The following is a 20,682-nucleotide window of genomic DNA, read 5'->3' as shown; positions in this document are numbered from 1 at the left end:
TTAGCTCAGTTAGCACTGTTGTTAACAGCACACACAACACACTTTCCAGCACTTGTTCATAGTTTTCACAAACAAAGCGCGTCAGTGCGACTGTTCTCGACTTAAATTTATTAAAAAAGTAATTTGCGCTAACTAATTGGGGCTTTCAACAATGGGCGCTGCATTGGGCCTTTGTTCAGCGGCGCAGGTGCGTATTTGCCAAGAAATATGATATCTGCTTGGCTTGTGAAAACAAATTGCGCATATGCCAAACAACTGCATTAAAATCGATTGTCAGTGCTGACAGCTGCTGCGGAATTCTAGCTGGAAAGTGAGACAGCAAAAGCCCGTACTCACAAATTGGATAAAAATAGCTAATGGCGACAAAATCGATGCTCAGTGCTGGCATTTTTGGTGGTACCTAGAATGTAATTAAATTTTCGATTCTTGTGTCTTCTTCCAGTGTGCGCTCTGCTGCACGGGCACGGCTGCCAGCATGTGCTGCTCTGCCTGCCCCACCTGCAAGAACTCCTCTTCATCCCGTTTCATGTACGCCTTCATGTTGCTCGTAGGCACAATTCTTGGTGCCATTGCCCTCTCACCTGGCCTGCAGGACACACTGAAGAAGCTACCCTTTTGCGTCAACTCCACCTCGACAATCAGCTCCAAGACTATAGGCACCTTATCGGGCGGATCTTTGCAACTGGACTGTGAATATGCTCTGGGCTATATGGCTGTCTATCGGCTCTGCTTCGGTCTCGCCTGCTTCTTCACTCTGATGGCCGTCATTATGTTGGGCGTGAAGAGCTCCAGGGATCCGCGTTCGCACATCCAAAACGAATTTTGGCCTTTGAAGTTTTTGATTTGCTTTGGCGCCTCGATTGCGGCCATCTTCATACCAGATGGATCCTTCGGACCGGCCATGATGTGGGTGGGCTTGATTGGCGGACTGGCCTTCATACTCGTCCAGTTGGTTATCATCGTGGACTTTGCCCATAGCGTGGCTGAGAATTGGATCGGTAAGCGAACTGGCTGAACTGAGGCTTGATTGAGGGATTGATGAGTGAACATATGGAAGACGTTTAGGGCGTTGTTTGAGTTAGTTGCATGGGTGTGGCCAGTCATTGATGAGGTGTAAATGGTACGGAATATAATTCAAACTCTTTGATTGATTGCTAATTGATGATAAGCATATGGAAGAGAATGAGTAAGACGCCTAATCCACATAGATCTAAGCATGATTGATTGACAGATGATAAGTAGACAGTACTCAGATTTGATTGGTTGACTGATTGATGACAGATTTAACTAAACATATGGAGAGTAACTTTCAAAGTTGATTGAGCAGAGATAAATGACACGTAACAAGGGTCTCAGGGCTGATGCTCTTCCACTTTATCCATTTTCTCCTCTCTAATTTATCTTTTTATTTACAGAGAATGCAGAGAACAATCGCGGCTATTATTATGCATTGGCAAGCGTCACTCTTCTCAGTTATATTGCTTCCCTCACTGGCATCACTTTGCTTTATATCTACTTTACCACAGTGCGTATATGAATTAATCACATATACTATATATACTAAAATAAACCTTTCTTTCTCTCTCTCTTCTAGTCGACTGGCTGCGGCATCAACAAGTTCTTCATCTCCATAAATCTAATACTCTGCTTGGTCATCAGCATTTTGTCGGTGTTGCCGGCTGTGCAGGAACGTTTGCCACATTCGGGTTTGTTGCAGAGCTCATTGGTTACCTTGTACACCGTCTACTTGACCTGGTCCGCTGTGGCCAATAATCCGGGTTGGTCTACTGATTGAAGCACTCCTATCTTTTCAAGTTTTTAATTGCTGTCATTTTGCTTACAGAGAAGGCCTGCAATCCGGGCATGTTTGGCTTGATGGATGAATTGCCCAATATTACCACAACCGTTGCACCTTCCCCCCACAACTCGAAGGTCACTTTCGATACCACTAATATTATTGGCTTAGTGGTTTGGTTGCTCTGCATCCTCTACAATTGCTTCAGCTCGGCCGTCAAGGTCTCCAACATCAACAATGACAACAGCGAGAAACGTGGTACGTTATTAGAACTCAGTGTGACCTTGCGAAAGATACTGCAGTGTGGAATATAGTATAATTATATATAGTCTGTGTACTTAGAGCTGAAATTGCTCAGATTTGTCTGTCTGTTTGCATATCTGCATGCAAGAGGTTTGTTAATCATTTGTTAACTTGTCTCTTGGTAACAGAAGATCGATATCATCTATGTACTTCAGTCAGAAGATCCACAGCATTCTATAATCAACATTCAGACAAAGCCTTATCAACTCCATATATAAAATATCTGTAATCTAATCACATATCCACTGCATATCTCTCAGCAAGGGCGTTTCGCAACTTCGGCTACGGCCGCCGTTTAAGTGTTTCCTTTGTTCTTCCGTCTCGCACATGGCACAGTTTCATAGTCTCTCTGTCCTACAGCTCCATAAGTCTTAATCCTAATCCACAGCTTCATTCACATTTCAATATCACATTTATTGTTGGCTAACTACTGAACTAACACATTTTTCTCTATTTTCAATTATTTTTATTGAACCACTCTTATTTTGCTGTATATACATATATATATATCTATATATATCAAACACTCCACTAACCAACGTTGATTTTGGGCCTTTGGGTTACGAAACTGTGCACCATATGCCGACAACCCCATATAACTAATATAGTTTTAACAGAAGCTCTATCAGACACAGAGACCGGAGCCGCTGGCGAGAAGGCCAACACGGACAACGAGACGGAGTCCGTCAGCTACAGCTGGTCCGCATTCCACACTGTCCTCGTTTGTGGTAAGCTCACGGATTACAAATTGATAGAGTATCTGATATATATATATGCCATATCTCTGCACAGCTTCCCTCTACGTCATGATGACCTTGACCAATTGGTATAAGCCCAATTCGGATATCGAGCTGATCAACGGCAATGAGGCTTCCATGTGGGTCAAAATCATATCCAGCTGGCTAGGCGTCTTTACCTATGGCTGGAGTCTTGTCGCACCCATTGTGCTCTCCAATCGCGACTTTAGCTAAACAGTATTGCCCCCAAATACATATATATATATACCTAACTATACTATATATATAAATAATATCAAGTAGGCGTGGTCTATTAAGGAAGTCCGGATAATGCCAAAATTGCAAAACGGAGCGGTGCTTAAGCAGATGGGTTTAAATGCTACGATTACTCATTTTATCTTAAATCTTAATCTTCACAAATATAACAATTATAATTATCTAGTCAAAATGTCTTTGTTGTCTATTGCTGCAGCTGCAGCTGCTTCTCTTTATCCAGGCTCTCCTGCAGACGCTGCAGGACCACATCCTTGCCCAGTATCTCCATCATTTCCGCGACGCCTGGCCCTTCCTGCAGTCCGCTCAGGGCACCGCGCAGAGTTTTCATTAGCGCGGGGAATTTTATGGACGCAGCTTTGGCAAAGCTTTTGAGGATCTCATTCAGCTGGTCCTTGCGAAAGTTGGACTCGGCTTGCAGTTGCCGCAGCAGCTGTTGCCATTGTGCCGGACTCAGTTCCTTGAGCACAACTTGAGCTGGCTTGACCCACAAGAAACTCAGCTTGCTGCTGGTTAAATCCTGCAGCAGATTCAAACGCTGCGCTGACCAATGGAGCACCGCCTCAATATGGGCTTCAGCTAGATCCAAGTGGGAGCTGTGTGGATGTGGAGAGAATTGAATAAGGAATATTTGACTGGCATTGCATAGAGAACTCACTGATCTGGATAAGCTTCTTGGATGAGCTGCTGCACATGTGCCACTAGCTGTTGCCGCTTGAGCGGATCAGCTAGACGTGCCTTCAGCTCCAGTTGATTGTAGTCATTGAGCAGCTCGGCATTCAGGCGACTGGGATGGGCATTGACGCGCTCCAAAACGAATTGCTCTGCGAGACTCTGCATGGAGTAGAGCTGAGGCTTGCTGTGGCTTCGATGCTCAAAGCCGCCGCCGGCGGAGATGATGTAGTTAAGCAACGCAGTGGGAAAGTAGCCGCGATCCCTGAACTGCTTGATGCCGATGTCGCCTTGGCGCTTGCTTAGCTTGCTGCCATCCGCGTTGACCAGCAGCGGCAGATGACCAAACTGAGGTGGCTGCCAGTCGAAGGCTCTAAGGAGTAGTAGAAGGGAGCTTGATTAGAAATAGGGAGCTCTAAGGAGTTGGACTCTTACTTGTAGAGCAGTAAATGCTTCGTCGTTGAGATTTGCCATTCCACGCCGCGCAACACATGCGTTATGCCCATCAGGTGATCATCCACCACATTGGCCAAATGGTACGTGGGATACAAATCGCTCTTCATGATAACAGGATCCCCTTCCGTTTCGCTCACATTGTGCTGGACGCTGCCATAGATGAGATCCTGGAGCGGCTCCTCGTGCGACGTCAGCTTAAAGCGTATGCAGTAGGGAGTTCCTTTGTCCAGATGTTGCTGCAGCTGCTCCGGCGTTAGGTGGCGGCACTTGTTGTCGTAACGCGGCACCTGACGGGTCCGCAGCGCATCCTTACGTAACAAATCCAAGCGACGTTCCGTGCAAAAGCAGCGATAGGCGCTGCCATTCTCTAGTAGGCGCTCCACAGCTTGGCTAGAAACATAAATGAAGCTGTTAATTGATGGATATGATATACATATATTGATATAGCCTTTAACCTGTACAGCTCCCTGCGCTGGCTTTGAATGTAAGGTCCATGTGCTCCTCCGAATCCCGGTCCCTCGTCTATTTCAATGCCTGCCCACAGCAGATCTTCAATCAGCCGCTCCGTGGCGCCAGGCACCAGCCGTGTTTGATCTGTATCCTCGATGCGGAGCAGGAATTTGCCGCCGGAATGCCGAGCAAATAAATAATTATATAGTGCAGTTCGTAGGCCACCTAAATGTAGGTAACCCGTGGGGCTTGGAGCAAAGCGTACGCGCACCTCGCTGTGACAGAGTCTGTGTGTGGAGCGGAAGCACTGCCTAAGAGTCATTACTCTTCGTAAACTAAACATTTTTAGTTAAAATAAACTAAAGCAAAAAATGCAAGTGTTTGTTTATATTTAAAGCGGCTCATCAGCTGATCGAGCTGCCAGATGTTTGTGCAGAATAAGAGATGACAGCGTGTCGTGAGTTCACGACTGACCCCCACCAGGCCTGGGCGACTGAAGAAATGCTGCAGCTGCTTCCCTTTATATAGGAAGACTTTCACTCTCACACTAAGTTGCACTCAAATGTTGAGAGCGGCACCAGGTAGTGATCGTTGCAGTCTGAGAGACAGAAAGCGAGACTCAGAGAGTCAGATATACACACAGCCACACGAACAGATACACACACATATGCCACCAATACTCATTTCCAATGGATCTAGCTTGAAAAAGGCTAAGCTCGCAGCACTGAATATGAGCTGCCTACTTGGACAGCTGACAGCGTTGCCACATCGCAAGCACTGACCACGCATGCATTTATCTTCTTCTTTTCCGCAGCTATTTCGCAAAGTGTGCAGCAAAACGCTAATAAATTAGTTTAAAATGGTTGGAACAACACTAAGTGCGGATGAGAAGAAAAAGCTCATTACGCGCAACCTGCAAGAGACGCTCGGCGATGACAAGCTAACAAAAATACTGCAGGAGCGGGATTTGAAGATCTACTGGGGCACTGCGACGACGGGAAAGCCACATGTCGCCTATTTTGTGCCCATGTCCAAGATTGCGGATTTCTTGAAAGCCGGTTGTGAGGTGACAATACTGTTTGCCGATCTGCACGCCTATTTGGACAACATGAAGGCGCCATGGCCGCTGCTTGAGCTGCGCACCAAATACTACGAGCAGGTGATCAAGGCGATGTTGCGTTCCATTGACGTTCCATTGGATAAGCTGAAGTTTGTAAAGGGCAGCGACTACCAGCTGTCCAAGGAGTACACGCTGGATGTGTACAAGCTAAGCTCTCTGGTCACCATTCACGATGCTAAGAAAGCCGGCGCTGAGGTAGTCAAACAGGTGGAATTCCCACTACTCTCCTGCTTGTTGTATCCCGGTCTGCAAGGCTTGGATGAGGAGTACTTAAAAGTGGATGCACAATTCGGTGGTGTGGATCAGCGCAAGATATTCACATTCTCCGAGAAGTATTTGCCACAACTTGGCTACGAGAAGCGTATACACTTTATGAATCCCATGGGTGAGTCAGGAGGATGATTCACCAGTAGAGAATTTCTTAACTTATTCAATTCTGCTTGGCAGTGCCTGGCCTGGCTGGTGGCAAGATGTCTTCCTCCGAGGAGGACTCGAAGATAGATCTCCTCGACTCGCCGGCTAATGTGAAGAAGAAGTTGAAGAAGGCCTTCTGCGAGCCGGGCAACATTGCAGACAATGGACTGCTCTCCTTTGTCAAGCACGTACTCTTCTCGCTCTTCAAGGAAGGCGAAGGCTTTGAGATCAATCGAGCTGCGGACAATGGCGGCGATATTACCTTCTACCAGTATTCGGAGCTGGAGCAATACTATGCAGACAATAAGCTGCATCCGGGCGATCTGAAGGCCTCCGTGGAGAAGTATATAAATCGATTACTGGATCCCATACGCAAGACCTTTGAGGAGCCCGAGCTGAAGTGAGTGACTCTGTAGACATTATTCGGATATAGTTTTATATTGTATTTGCTCTTTGTAGAAAACTAACAGCTGCTGCCTATCCGCCACCCGCCAAGGTGAAAGGTAATGCTGCGCCCGCCGCTGCAGGCTCTGAGGAGGATGGCCCACATCGTTTGGACATTCGAGTAGGCAAAGTCATCGAGGTGGCTCTGCATCCAGATGCAGACACACTCTATGTACTCAAAATAGATCTGGCAGAGGCGCAGCCACGCACCATTATTAGCGGCCTGGTCAAGTTTGTGACTGTGGAGGAACTGGATCAGCGACTGGTTGCAGTCCTCTGCAATCTGAAGCCTTCCAAAATGCGCGGCATTTTGTCCGAGGGCATGGTGCTCTGCACCTCCAAGTAAGCTTAGCTGAACAGCTGAGTAGTACGCCCTTCTAAACTCCAACTTTTGATTACAGCGCCGATCACACAGTTGTGGAGCCCATTGTGTTGCCAGCAGCAGCTAAGCCTGGCAGTCGACTCTCCTTTGAGGGTTACAGCGGCACACCCGATGAGCAGTTGAATCCCAAGAAAAAGGTTTGGGAGAAACTCTCTGTCGACTTCAAAACGAATGCCGAAGGCGTTGCTGTTTGGAAGGACAATTTCCTGCTTACAACCGAGGGTGAGCAATTGACCAGCAAATTGGCCAATTGCTCCATTAAGTAAACCAATCACCCAGCTTACCTGAGCCGTGTAATACTGTTAAACACTTAGCTAAGCCGACAATTTACACATGAACACTATCGAAATGCATTTTTCAAATTTGCTTTTATTGAGTTTTAAAAAATATATGATGCTTAAATACAATTTTGGCCAAGAAAATATACTTTCAAACTTGTTATTTGGCGGCAATGCAAGAGCAGCTGATAAAATTTACTCAACGGCAAACGTACTCAATCGTGGCATCGATAACAAAAGAAATTGTTGAAGTATTTTACAACATAAAGCTATTTAATGATGAATAAACAAGTAATATAGCATTGTGAGATAAAGCTACCAATAAAACCCTTTCATAATATTGTTTGTAATAATTTATTTTGTTTATTAAATTAATATTTGAATTTCAATTTGAGTATTTTTGAGGCGCCTCACGATGCTGATTGGCTAAACAGCTGTTAGAGCTTTTACAGCCGTGCCAATCTACTCGTTTTGCCTATCGGTGTTATCGATATTGCAGCGTAGTTGTTTTAAAAACTTAGTTCGGCAACAGGTAAATTTTATTTAGACGAAAATATGCCCGTGGTGGACATCAATGAGCTTGTGCTGCTGCAGAAACAACAGCAACAGGTGCGAAATATATGTATATTGGCGCACGTGGATCATGGCAAGACAACGCTGGCGGATTCCCTCGTGGCAAGCAATGGCATCATTTCACAACGCATGGCCGGTTTGTTGTTGTTGTGTTTGTTGCTCATTGTGTTTCCATTTCATGTGAAATTTTGTATTGCAGGCAAATTGCGTTATATGGACAGCCGTCAGGATGAGCAGGAGCGCGGCATTACGATGAAGAGCAGCAGCATTTCGTTATATTATCAAGACAACAGCAACAAGGACTTTCTGATAAATCTGATAGATTCGCCAGGTCATGTGGACTTCTCCAGTGAGGTCTCCACGGCTGTACGTCTGTGCGACGGCGCAATAGTCGTTGTGGATGTGGTTGAGGGCGTCGGGCCGCAAACACGCGCCTGTCTCAAACAAATCTACGAGGAGCAGCTGAAGCCAGTTTTGCTGCTCAATAAGTTGGATCGTTTAATCATGGAGAAGCAAATGACGCCGCTGGACGCGTATTTTCATTTGACTCAGGTGCTAGAGCAGGTGAATGCTGTGCTGGGCAGCATCTTCGCCTCCGATGTGCTGGCCAAGGAAGATTTGACGGATAAGGATAACTATGAATCGGCGCTGGAGAATGTGGATGATTCCGATCTGTATTTCTCGCCAGCTGCCGGCAATGTGGTCTTCTGCTCTGCCTACGATGGCTGGGCCTTTGCTGTATCCGATTTTGCAGTCACCTATGCCAAGCGATTGGAGATTCCACGTGCCGAGCTAGAGCAAAAGCTCTGGGGTGACTTCTACTACAATAGCAAAAAGAAATGTGTAATGGCCGGTGCCCAGGAGAAGGCCAAGAAGCCCATGTTCGTGCAGTTTGTGCTGGAGAACATCTGGAGTCTGTACGACATCATAGCGGTGCGCAAGGACAAGGAGAAGCTGCCGCTGATAGCTGAGAAACTGGGCCTGAAGCTGGCCGCGCGGGATCTGCGCCTGACCGATGCCAAGCTGCAGATCAAAACTGTGCTGGGCCAGTGGCTGCCCATTGATCGCAGCGTGCTCCAAATGGTGGTGCGCCACGTGCCACCGCCACACTGCATCAGCGAGGAGCGGGCACAGCGCCTGCTCTATCCAGCCAATGTTGAGCTCAGCTCGCTGCCCGCTGAAACGCTGGCACTCAAGGAGAGCTTCAGGAGCTGCAATGCACAGAGCGAGAATGTCATCGCATTTGTGTCCAAAATGGTGCCCGTGGCGGTGGAGCAGCTGCCACAGAATCGGCCCAAGCGTCTGACCGATCAGGAGCTGCAGCAGCGTCGCGATGAAGTGCGTCGGCGCATCGAGGAGCGCAAGCAGCTGAGCGAGCAAGCACAACTGGAGCAGCTCACGGCGGGCGTGGAGCAGTTGAACACACAGCCAGCTGCGGCAGAGGCAGAGGCAACAACAGCAGCAGCAGAGGCGGAACCGGAGCCGGAGCCGGAGCGCAAGGCCTTTGAGTTTATAGCATTTGCGCGAGTCTTTAGCGGCACGCTGCGACGCGGCATGCAGCTGTATAATCTAACGCCCAAGCACGATCCCAGGCAGCCAACGCATCGAGTGCTCGACCAGGCGCCCTATGCCACTCAGGTGACGGTCGGAGATCTGTACATGTTCATGGGCGGCGAGCTGCAGCTGCTGGAGGAGGTGCCGGCGGGCAACATCGTTGGCATTGGTGGCCTGGAGTCGCACATAGTGAAGACAGCCACACTGAGCAGCACGCTGGACTGCACCTCGTTCAGCGAGCTGAGCATTATGGCTACGCCTATACTGCGTGTCGCCATTGAGCCAGTGCAACCGCAGGACATGCCGAAGCTGGTGAAGGGACTGAAGCTGCTCAACCAAGCGGATGCCTGCGTCCAGGTCTCAGTGGCGCCAACGGGAGAGCACGTGATAACGACCCTGGGTGAGGTGCACGTGGAGAAGTGTGTGCACGACCTGGAGCAGAGCTATGCCAAGATCAAGGTCAATGTGTCCAAGCCCATTGTTTCGTTCAGGGAAACTATTGTGCCCGACGCAACTGTGGACATGGTCAACGAGGCCATAGTCAAGACAGCCGACGACAAGGACATCAGCAAGAAGATAGCCACGCAGCAGACTCTGAACAAGCTGGGCACGCTCAGGGTTATAGCTCTGCCTCTGCCTGCCGCCGTTGTCCAGCTGCTGGAGCAGCATGGCAATGTCTTCAAGGTGAAGTCGGCAGTTCCTAATCCAAATTCAATTAAGCTCTAATCTTGTTTGTCTTTCTAGGAGCTGGCTGCTGCGCCACGTAATGCTTTGCTCTCGGAGAAGTTCTCAGCGCTCTTGGCCTCCATTAGGAGTCAACTGGTCACTGCCTTCTCGGAGCTACAGCTACATGGACTCAGTTCCCTCTCGCCCGCGGAGCTGGTGCAGCGCATCTGGGCGCTGGGTCCACGCAATTGTGGCACAAATATTCTACTCAATCTTAGCGATTACGAGCAGCCCGACTTCTGGTGCACACAATCCAAAAGCGATACAGACTTGACCGATCCACGCCGAGATTTCAATAGCTCCTTGGTGAATGGCTTCCAATTGACAACGGGCGCAGGTCCGCTCTGTGAGGAGCCCATGCAAGGCGTTTGCTTTGCGGTGCTCGAGTGGTCCGTTCAGTCCGAGGGTGAGGATTTAAATGCACGCGGCTTTGGACCCTTCTCGGGTGAGTCTACCCATTCATATACCATCTACATATATATGAGCTTCGATTACCATAATTATGTTAAATCTTAACAGGTCAAGTGTTGACGGCTGCGAAGGAAGTTTGTCGGCAGGCTTTTCAGAATCAACCGCAGCGTCTGGTCACGCCCATGTACAGTTGTAATATTGTGGTGGATGCTGAAATGTTGGGTGAGTCATATGCTTTATGTATATAATTTAAAAGTTGAAAAATTTTAATTGAAATTAACATACTTAAATTTTTCACATTGAAATGTTATGTTAAATAACATAAACTAGGCCGTCTCCCATCACTGTTAAAATGCACTCAATCGTAGTTTTACATTGAAAAGTTATGTTAAATAACTTGAGCGCTTTTAATGAAAGCTCTTTTGCTATTCGATTGCAATAGATGTTATTAACATTGTTCTGTTGTCATTGCATATATTAAATGTGCTAATAACATTTCCTTACGGCAGCTAGCCATTCATTCATTTACAATTAACTTGTCTACAGAATTGGGTAATTTTGCCAAAGTTGATTTACTTTCTCTGTTATTGGCAATAGTAACAGTTAATTACATTACCAGATTGTATTATGCCCATGGATTCTTTCATTCCACAAATAAATGCAATTTGTTTGATTTATTTAACTAAAATGTATAAATAATTTATTACATATGCATTTCGTATGCACAGCAGAGCAAAAATTCATTAAAATCGTTTACATTGATAGTTTCTTTTTGTTTTAATTTAACTACTAGTAAATGCAGCTTAGATCTAACATAAATAGGCAACTAAATTTATAAGTATTTTCTTTTTTTGTTATGTTTATAATTTAAATGATTTGCTTCACTGTTTAATTAAGATATGTTTAAATATGTTAAATATTTCATTTAAAAAATGGAATTGATGCCATATTTTGGGTTTTCGATATGCAAAACAAATTAATTAAACAATTAGTTCGGGCGTGGGCGTGGGCGCATAATTGTTTAATTAATTCGTAATTGTTTTTTGTTTCTCATTTAAATAAATACAAAATACGAGTATTTGTTATAAGTTAAGGAAGGTTTGTTAGGCGATCAGCTTAAGATCGAAAAATGCCATTTCAAATGCTTAAAGTTAAATGCTTAGCGTCTAATTGTAAATACGTTACGTTACGTTACGCGTTACGTTACGTAAAACCGCCTCTCTGTCATGTAGTCGTTGAACCCATCTCTCTCGCTCTTCCGCTCACTATCTATCTCTGGGCACAATCAAGTTGATCGCGATCCTCGTTTAGCTTCAGTCACAGTAGGTTGCAGAGTATTCCGGAAAAATTCCAATTGAAAATTGTTTTTCTACTTAAGCTTCAGCTTAGGTTTTGCCTTTAGTCCCAGACAATGCTCTGTTGAAACTCGAGCACACGATCCCAGGGGAACTCGGGCTCGTAGTCATCCAGCGCATCGAGCGATCGCTTGACACGGCTCGTCGGCTCCGGCTGTGTCGTCAACTCCGCCGTAGTTGCATCGCTCTGCTCCGCCTGGAGCGTAGTCCGTCCCTCTGCCTCGTCGCTCGACTGTGTGCTGCTGCTGCCGCTGGGCATTTGATCGCGTTCCTCGGCAGCTGCTTCGATGGGCGGCGCCTCGCCGCGTCGCTCATTGTTGCGTCCGTAATTGCTGCCCGGGAAACCGTTGAGTGAAAATTGATCGGGTCGGAAGTTAGCCGCACTGCTGTGCGTATGCTGTGTGCTCTCAGGTCGATTCAGATACTGATAAGAGCTGCCGCCGCCATTTTGGAAGGTCTGATCCTGTGGCTGATAGTTGGCGCTGATGGCCGAGCTGCCCACCTGTCCGCCAGATAGACCGCCGTAAATGGGTCTGCCGTAGCTGTCCTTCTGTCCGCCCATTATGTTGCCGCCATTGTTGCTGCTGCTGCCGCCTGGACGATAAAAGGGCTTCTGCAGCTGGTAGCGCTTGGGCGGCTGTACACTGGGCTTGCGCACCGAGTAGCCCGGCTTGACGCACATCATGCCAAATACACGTATTCCGGGCACGCTCGCATAGGTGGGCTGATCATGAGCCATGGGTCCCTCTGTGAAGTGTGGTGGAAGGGGATTTGTTAGCAAAGGTTGTGGTGAAAGGATTTGATAAGATGTGGGATGATGTTGCTTAAGGATTAAAGTGAATTTGTATAGAGTTCTAGCTGGCGATATGAGATTTGTGAAGAATGGAAGCCTCAGATAGTGCTAAATAGGCATGTTACAATTGGGAAGGATGTAATCCTTACCTACTTCTAACTAAGGTTGAAACCCTTAGGAAATATTTTAGTCGTAGCTTGGATGTAATACTTGGGAAGAAACAGAAGCTCGTTCTTAGTTATGCAATACCTAGGCTGTAGCGTTATTATGTTCTACTTAAAGATGTAGCACTGAGAAAGGATGGACACCTTAGTTACTTGTAAGTAGGTATGTAAGTAAAACCTTAGTAAACCAATGATGTAATTCTTAGAAAGGACAATCTTAGTGAGCTACGAATGTAACCCTTAGGAATTGAAACCGTAGTTATATACGGAAGTAAGACTTGGAAAGGAAAGCCTTAGTTATCCATTGATGTAATTCTTGGGGAGAAAACCCTTAATTAACTAAAGATGTAAACCTTAGGAAGGAAACTTTGTGAGAACTAAGTCTCTTTGGCATTAGGCTTCTCGATTAGCTCTAGACTAGACTCTTAATTGCTTGTACCAGACGCAAGGTTCTCAAGGCGTCGTCTGCTTGTTGCTGTTGTTACTCACCCATTTTGAAGTGATCGGGGCAGCGGCATATGACAAGATAGTGCGATTTGCCAGTGCGTGTGTTTTGCAGCGCCAACAGGGACCAATCCTTGGGTGAACGGCATTCGCGCATCTCAGTTGTTGCCTCGCACGTTTTGGCCAGCGTAATTGCCTGTTGAGCGAGAGTGGGAGAGGGAGAGTGAGAGGGACAGGAAGTGTGGGAGAGAGAGAGAGAGAGAGAGAAAGGAAGAGAGCGAGAGGAAGAGTTTTGATTAGTGTAATGAATACCGTTTTCAGGCCGTCTAGACATGGCTAATGGCTGGCTAAAAGGAGTCGAGCGCATGAGTGCTGCAATTAGACATTCACTTGGCGGCGTCTGTTTTAGATTGGCTGGCCCACAGGGCTAGCCGAAGAAAGTTGCAGTGCAGCCCGCCCGAACCGCTCCCTATTGATATTCACTGATCGTGGCTCAAATTGAAAGTTAACATGCAACCCAAAGGCTGACTGGCTGCCTAGCTGAAAGGCTGCCAGGCTGCCTGACTGGCAAAGTGCAAAACTGTATCTCTAGCTGTGTAATCCATCCCAAGCAGCCACTGTTGAGCCCAGGGCGTTGTCTGTGGCGGGGCTGGGACGGCTGGGTGTACGGCCCATCGGTTGCCTGTGTGCCACATTAGCCATAAAGCTTGTCCAAAATCGCTAAAGCCAATTGCTTTGGCAGTTGATCTCATGCAATGCTTGAGCTCCCATTCAATTGATTGTCCTTTTAACAGATTTTCCGTGTTACAATTGGGCTACTACTGCTGTTGTTGTTATTGTTGTGGCTCGAATGATACTCAATACAAGATGTTGGAGTAATGGGTATATTGGTCTTATCTTAAGCTTACGCCATAGATTGAAATGAGAATGCTTCATTTCTTGATCGTCTAGTATGAGGACCAGATCTAATCTAAAACATCTTTGCTATGCCTCCAGAACTACTTCAGATTCCTTAATATTTAAATATTGTCATGACTCAAGAATTAGAGGAAGAGATGATAACATTTGGAATATAAGATTTGCTTATAAAGTATAATTAGATAAGATATATTTCACTTTTTCAACTAACTCCTAACTCCTGTAAGCCCAAACGAGTCCAGGCCACAATTTTAGCATAGCTCGTGAACTATACGAACTAGAGTAATTATATATAGAATGTAAGTTCTGGTAATATTAGTTTTGATCAAATTTTTTAAATTATTTTTGTTTTCAATATTACTACTTAAGATGGTAAGATAACATAGGGTTGATATTCTATATATGTATTCTTATACATCTCCAATTTTTTCTATATTAATATTAGGGCTTGGCTTATTGAGCATAGCTCGAGAACTATGGCAGCTAGAGCTAACAAATTTGCTATATGATTTTCTGTAATGCCTAGCTAGATAATAGTCTAGAGTTCTTCTTGATAACTGCTCCATAGATCTACACTCAGACCGCATACCAATCTGGTTTCTAGTTCTTTTATATAGAGTATCTTTGAGTCAATCTTTGCTTACTAGATCACTCTTACTAGCTGTTGCTGTTTGCTGTCAATAATTTGATTGACTTGCGGCGCTCTTTGCATGCTGCTGGCTGGCTGGCTGGCTGGCTGGCTGGCATTTCCTTTCGCCCGCTCCATTGGCTGCCAATTGGCTGCCATTCAGGTTAATGTGGCCTGCCAGTAACTGGCTGCGAGTTGTGCCAGTTTTTCTAGCTAAGCTTCTGCCTACTCGCAGTCCGTTGTCCGCCGTCCGCAGTCCGTTGTCAGCTTTTTAAACGCATTTTCATAATTTTGCTAGTGGTACAGTTCCGGCAAGACATGCAGCACAGCAAGTGTGGCATTTAACGGTACTCGGCCGCACACAATTAGCCGCAGTCCACATTGACGATCCCGCTCATTAAACTATTAAAAACTTTTTATTATTATTACGTTTATGGCAAATTTATTGTGGCAGCTCGCAGCATTTATAACTCAATTATGCACCGCTGCACCACTAATTGCACCACACGCACACACACTCACAGCGGGTGGCTGGTGGTTGTGGGAAACTGGGAACTTGTTAGCCCAATGGCAGATCCTTCCAGGAAATCTTGAAACAAGAATCTATAAAAGCAGTTCCAGTCGTGCCCAGCCACATGATCTATCATTGATACCAATTACTTATACGAATTGCCATGCACTGAGCAAAATAATCGCTGATCGCGACGATATGAGAGCCTAGTAATTATGCCAGAGTTGGCCCATTCAGAAAGGGCAAACGGATAAATCAACTCTGACTCTGAGAACTTAAAAAGCCATAAAAATTAGCTACGTACTTTGATCGGGAGATAAACCAGAGCTGAGATCATTAAGAAAATGAATCCGATTTACCAAATTGCTAGGGATGGGAATCTGAATTTGCACAATGAGTTTCTGATTTCCTTTTTGCTCGATTTCAGATTTCTATTGAAATTTCTTTTAGACAACTCAAATTACTTCGACAGTCTTTAAGTAAATTTCAATTTCAATTGATTTCAAGTTAATTGAATGTGTTTTCGCTCAGTGTATTTGGCTTGCTTAGCACGCTCCCCCACTGCTTAGATGGCAGAACTTACCTTCTTCTTATTATCACCGACCAATTTGGTGGTGTGCTGATCATCTTCGTTGAGGCTGGCCGAGCAGGGATCACGATATCTAAGGAGAGAAAAAAAAAAGAAAGAAAAAAGACAGATTGAGCTTAGTGTTTAGCAGCTGTCTGTCTAGCGATTCCCCAACTTCCCAATACCAACTCGAGCGCCCCCGCTTCCTCCCTCACAGTTGGTTGGACGATTCGCAGTTGGGCGCAACCTGGGACGACCAGCTGAGCTAGCTTGGGGGCATTACGGTTGGTTAGCCATGGGTTGGGCTGGGCTTCATTTCTTTTTTAGTTTTTATACCCTGAACCCATTGAAAATGGGAAATCAGGGTATAATGGTTTTGTGAAAAAGTATGTAACGGCCAGAAGGAGGCGTGACAGACCCCACAAAGTATATATATTCTTGATCAGCGCGACGAGCTGAGTCGATATAGCCCTGTCCGTCTGTCCGTCCGTCCGTCCGTCCGTCCGTCCGTCCGTCCGTCCGTATGAGTGCGTCGATCTCAGAAGTTATAAGAGCTAGAGAGCTGAAATTTGGCATGCATACTCGTGAGTACCATACGCGGTACGAGTTTGCTTTATTTTTTCGATAAATCGTCCGATAACTTTTTTATCGAGAGTAATCGAAAAATTGATTTTGTTTTTTTAGCCTAATTTGAACAGTTTTAGACCTAGAGTCTTCAAATTTGCGTTGTATATAAAGTTAATTGATACAAAGATATTGTAATTTACAGATTTTGGATACCACGCCCCCTTCTCCCCCAATTTGTAAAAAACGCATTTCAAGTACTAGAGACTTGGGCTTTGGAATGTACACACATATTCACCATATGATTACGCTCTAAAAGTTTCATTAAGATCTTATGTCTACAAAAGAAGTTATTCAATAAATAAATTCTCATAATATTGCCCACACTGCAGCGCAGCCCAAGCGCAGTCGCTGCATACTGCGCAGTTAGCAGAGCGCAGGCTTATGCGTGCGTGTGGATGCATGTGTATGTATGTGTGCATAAAAGAAGTGCAGAATGATTAGAATATCAGCTTGGAGGGTTCAGGGTATCTCCTAGTCGAGCAGTCTCGACTGGAGCTTTCTTACTTGTTTTTTTTTTAGTTTTTCGCTCACCTTGATGGACAGGCGCAGAGCGGCTGGGTATAGTTGAGACGGACATAGACCGCATTGCAGACCTGCTGGATGGCGCATTCGGGCAGCAGATAGATGTGTTGATTGTGTGGATAATAATGATATTTGGTGGGCTTCGCTGTCGCTGTCTTCTGCAAATAGAGTTAGAAAGGAAATAAATGAAAAGGCGTCGAGCTGGGCAGCTATATAAATACCAATATATTGGCTAAAGGGCATAAAAAGCTGGGAAAATTGTTTGAACGATTCCGTTTAATTTGTTTTCTTTTACTGTTTGCCTAATGCTTAACAAGAGCTGTATTTTTTTAATAAAAAAAAAAAAAATAAATAAAAAAAGCTTTTACAGCTGAATTTAGGAACAAAAAAATTTTATGCACTTACATACATATTATAACTTCATTGGGATTTGAACCTGGGCCCTCGCGCACAGTGCGCACAGTGTTAAATGCGCACAGTTGTAATTAACAGCATGGTAAAGCAAAATGATGAATTTGTATTTAGAAAAAAAAAAAAATACTAAATATGTTAACAGCAGCTGGACTCGAACCAGCGACTTGCTGTTTGATCGGCGATGCTTAGGTGTTAAGTCTCTCTTTGTTTTACAGCAGTAACTCAGCACAGGGTGTCTGGGCATATTTATAGAATTCTTACATTTTAACAGCATGTTAACAGCATGATATGTAAACTAAATATGTTTGCCGCTGGATTTGAGCGTGCGACTCGTCATTTTTGTTCAAGCGGCAATGTTTATTATGCTTACGCTTCGGATACCATCAGCAATGCAGCACAGGGTGTTACCGAACTTCAATTTTGCCCTGTTTATTTATTAGTTAACAGAAAGTTTTAAGCAGAGGAAAACTATTAGTTTTAATAAAAAAAAAAAAACTGAACATAATATTCGAGCTGCATATAAACCTATTTGAGATCCAGTTAAACTTTAACAACATTCATTTACGAAACTTTCCTGAAAGTTTTTCATTTCAGCTCAACTTTTCTGAGCTTGAATTCTGTGCTAATCTACCCATCAAGTAGGCAGTCAGTCAGTCAATCAGTCAGTCATATATCAGTCACTTTTTCGTATACAAACAGATAATCTGTTGTGGCCAAAAGACTTACTAATTAAACTGCAGTTGCAATGCGATTAGTTGGAGATTCAGGCGTGGGCTTGTCTACGTTTCACTGTGCTTGTCAGCTGCAAATATTTGCTTGGTCTGCAGCTTGTTTGGCTCGTTGACTTGCCATGAGCCAACACCAAGTGTGTGTGTGCTAGTGTTTGTCTGTTTGTCTCTCTGAGTGTGTGTGTGTGTGTGTGTGTGTGAAATTGACGCAAACAGTTTTTTAATAACAGCAGACAAGGTCCAAGCTTAAATTGAAAACGGTTAAATAAAAGCAAAGAAGAAGTAGAAAATAAGCAACTCAAGATGCTATGCCAATCTTCAACTGGAGTCGGACTCGCACTCGGCCTCGGACTGTGTGGCACTTCTGCATATAAAATAGCTGCACCACAGCGGGTTAATGGCAAACGAGACCCTCACATAATGCCACAAATTGCTTGAGTGCAACATGGGGCGATGTTCCCCCCTGCCGCCCCAAGCTCTTCTCGGGCACTGCAACTGCCAAGCGGAAGTAGCGAGAAAAAAAATAAAGAAAAGTTATTAAGAAATTGATGCAGTAAGAAAAGCCAGAGGGGCAGAAAGGTATGCTCTGCCCTTGGTAACTACTAAACGCACCTCGGCTTTGTATTTACTTGGTAATTTGTGCTCAGAACTAACAGCTGAGAGCTGAGAAGTGAGAAGTGAGAAGTTAGAGCTGAGAAGTGAGAACTGTGAGCTGAGAACTGAGAGCTGTGAGCTGAGAGCTTCAGCTTTGAGTTGAAGCCCCGTCACTTCCTTTCCATAAATGCCAGCCATTTCCCTGTGCCAACTTTTCCATGTTGAAAACTTTCTAAATATATATATATATAAGTATGTATATATTCTCGCCGAGTGATGTAGGGTACAAGGGAGCACTCTCATTGCCATATGACTTTTGTTTGGCTATCAAAATGCTTTTTCCGAACTACTTTCGCATATTGTTTTAGCCCAATTTCAGCAATTTCTGCATCGAATCATTTTCACGCTTTTGCTGCCCTTTGTTTTCCCTTTCTGTTTGCTGCGGCAAATGAATAATAACTAAATACAATAATTAATTTGCGCTAAGTGCCTTGAGGAATGTTGAAGCGAATGCCAGCTAAATTGTGCCATAATTGTAGCAAGGCCTTGCAACGATGGGGAAAAGTAAAGAGATTCACTTCCTACGGAGAAGTGGAACAATTATTCAATGAAGTTCCCGGAAAAAAAGTTTACTCCGAGAAGTTGCAGAAAGTAAGTTGAAGTGAATGAAAATAAAATGACTGAAGTTTTTAGACTTATCTGCGTGTGTATAAATAGCTTGGCTAATTGATTGTTTGATTGATAGGTGTTTAATATACATATTAAGTTGACAGTTTCGATAGCCTAAAAAGTGAATTAGCAGAGATTCTTTCTTTTCTCTTACAATATATACAAATACAGATATTTGAGTGTACTCTAAATGGTCGATTGACTATTTGATGTTTGCCCTGCAGCTGAAAATTTGGAGACTCAGTTGGGTTGGTTTTACTATTGGGAATCCTTTCGCGTTCGACAATTGATAAATTATTGACTGATTAAAGAGTGAACATCAAACTAAGTTTATAGCTGCCAGCTTAATTCTCTGAGCATCCTAAAGCAAAAGTTGATTGGCATTCCTTTTCGAATTAAGGATTAACGAAAGGCTTAAAGTCTGGCGGCTTGGAAAACTGACTTATCATTCAAATTGTTATATATATGCCGATTAATTGATTGACTGATTGATGTTTAGCTGACAGTTTGAAGATTTTCAGCTAGAAATCTTGATTTTGCAAGCTGTGCCACTTTTTTGTTGTAAAGAATATATATTTTCATTGCAACTGATTGATGATTCATTGATTGCTGATTGATGATTATCGCCACACTCTTATCCTGCTTGATTGACACAAAAGTCCAACTCTGATGACAAGAGAGATGAATTTCTTAACTTCATTCAGTTTTCCTCTTTTTCGAAACTTCTTTTGTGTATGTTTATCTACCTACATTATGACTGATTGACTGATTAACTGATTGCTGTCGAGCCAAACAACAATCCAAATGCTGACAGCTCGAGTCTTATTCCCAAAAGCAAAATATATTCCTAAAGTGCAAATATTGTTCATAATGACTAAATGATTGCTTCAAGCTTTAATAAATTCCAGCGAGCATCTCTCTGGCTATAGCAAAGACATCCCCAGCTCCAGCTCCAGCTCCAGCTGCAGCTAGTTAAACAAATCAAGCGCGCTTCGCATGACTCATACGCCATGTTGGCTGTCATTGTCAAGTCGCCTTTGCTTTTGCGAGCTCGAAGCTCAACTCTCACTCGAAGCTTGTTGGCAATTTTCCTAACTAATTGCAACTTGTAGCTGTTGTTGTTAGTGTTGCTTTTGTTGTTGCTCTTGTTGTTGTTACT

General features: G+C 44.6%; 5 protein-coding genes across 9 annotated transcripts in view; 3 read left to right on the top strand and 2 right to left on the bottom strand.

Annotated features, from left to right (window-relative positions):
- The first annotated feature begins 26 nt into the window (after window positions 1–26).
- On the top strand, window positions 27–3,283 carry Serinc (serine incorporator TMS1). 3 transcript variants are annotated; one of them, XM_018007142.2, is made up of 7 exons: window positions 27–187; window positions 443–998; window positions 1,416–1,525; window positions 1,595–1,778; window positions 1,844–2,053; window positions 2,728–2,826; window positions 2,891–3,283. In XM_018007142.2, the coding sequence occupies exons 1-7, from the start codon at window positions 152–154 to the stop codon at window positions 3,067–3,069; spliced, it is 1,374 nt and encodes a 457-aa protein (XP_017862631.1). In that variant the 5' UTR covers window positions 27–151; the 3' UTR covers window positions 3,070–3,283. The 3 variants fall into 3 exon arrangements, with proteins under 3 accessions (XP_017862631.1, XP_017862630.1, XP_017862629.1); XM_018007141.2 differs by having other exon boundaries at window positions 2,716–2,826; XM_018007140.2 differs by having other exon boundaries at window positions 2,707–2,826.
- On the bottom strand, window positions 3,194–5,261 carry GluRS-m (putative glutamate--tRNA ligase, mitochondrial). The gene is made up of 4 exons (XM_018007139.2): window positions 4,692–5,261; window positions 4,216–4,626; window positions 3,767–4,153; window positions 3,194–3,704 (listed from the first exon to the last, which is right to left on the bottom strand). The coding sequence occupies exons 1-4, from the start codon at window positions 5,027–5,029 to the stop codon at window positions 3,296–3,298; spliced, it is 1,545 nt and encodes a 514-aa protein (XP_017862628.1). The 5' UTR covers window positions 5,030–5,261; the 3' UTR covers window positions 3,194–3,295.
- A 205-nt stretch (window positions 5,262–5,466) lies between these two features.
- TyrRS (Tyrosyl-tRNA synthetase) lies at window positions 5,467–7,470 on the top strand. The gene is made up of 4 exons (XM_018005724.2): window positions 5,467–6,191; window positions 6,254–6,620; window positions 6,680–7,006; window positions 7,066–7,470. The coding sequence occupies exons 1-4, from the start codon at window positions 5,546–5,548 to the stop codon at window positions 7,310–7,312; spliced, it is 1,587 nt and encodes a 528-aa protein (XP_017861213.1). The 5' UTR covers window positions 5,467–5,545; the 3' UTR covers window positions 7,313–7,470.
- Window positions 7,471–7,767: 297 nt separating this feature from the next.
- Window positions 7,768–20,682, top strand: part of LOC108612731 (elongation factor-like GTPase 1) — an 89,837-nt gene continuing 76,922 nt past the window's right edge. For 2 of the 3 annotated variants that reach the window (XR_016269842.1, XR_016269841.1), the window contains exons 1-4: window positions 7,768–8,033; window positions 8,097–10,135; window positions 10,196–10,622; window positions 10,697–10,810. Coding sequence is in view for 1 of the 3 variants with exons in the window: in XM_018005705.2 (XP_017861194.2) it covers window positions 7,880–8,033; window positions 8,097–10,135; window positions 10,196–10,622; window positions 10,697–10,810 (2,734 nt within the window). In the remaining 2 variants the exon portion in view is untranslated. The remainder of the gene's footprint in view (window positions 8,034–8,096; window positions 10,136–10,195; window positions 10,623–10,696; window positions 10,811–20,682) is intronic. The other variant, XM_018005705.2, reaches the window with a different exon arrangement.
- dsx-c73A (doublesex cognate 73A) overlaps window positions 9,761–20,682 on the bottom strand; it is a 37,178-nt gene continuing 26,256 nt past the window's right edge. Inside the window, exons 2-5 of the mRNA XM_018005711.2 lie at window positions 17,128–17,276; window positions 15,985–16,063; window positions 13,390–13,540; window positions 9,761–12,690 (exon numbers count right to left, since the gene is read on the bottom strand). Of these exons, the coding sequence (XP_017861200.1) occupies window positions 11,987–12,690; window positions 13,390–13,540; window positions 15,985–16,063; window positions 17,128–17,276 (1,083 nt within the window). The 3' untranslated portion in view covers window positions 9,761–11,986. The remainder of the gene's footprint in view (window positions 12,691–13,389; window positions 13,541–15,984; window positions 16,064–17,127; window positions 17,277–20,682) is intronic.

Source organism: Drosophila arizonae, chromosome 4, assembly GCF_054131065.1.
Source record: "Drosophila arizonae isolate 15081-1271.41 chromosome 4, UAZ_ARI_1.0, whole genome shotgun sequence".
In the NCBI taxonomy this organism is placed as follows: domain Eukaryota; kingdom Metazoa; phylum Arthropoda; class Insecta; order Diptera; family Drosophilidae; genus Drosophila; species Drosophila arizonae.
Note: the sequence above shows the minus strand (reverse complement) of the source record. Positions and strands in the feature narration are given on the sequence as shown.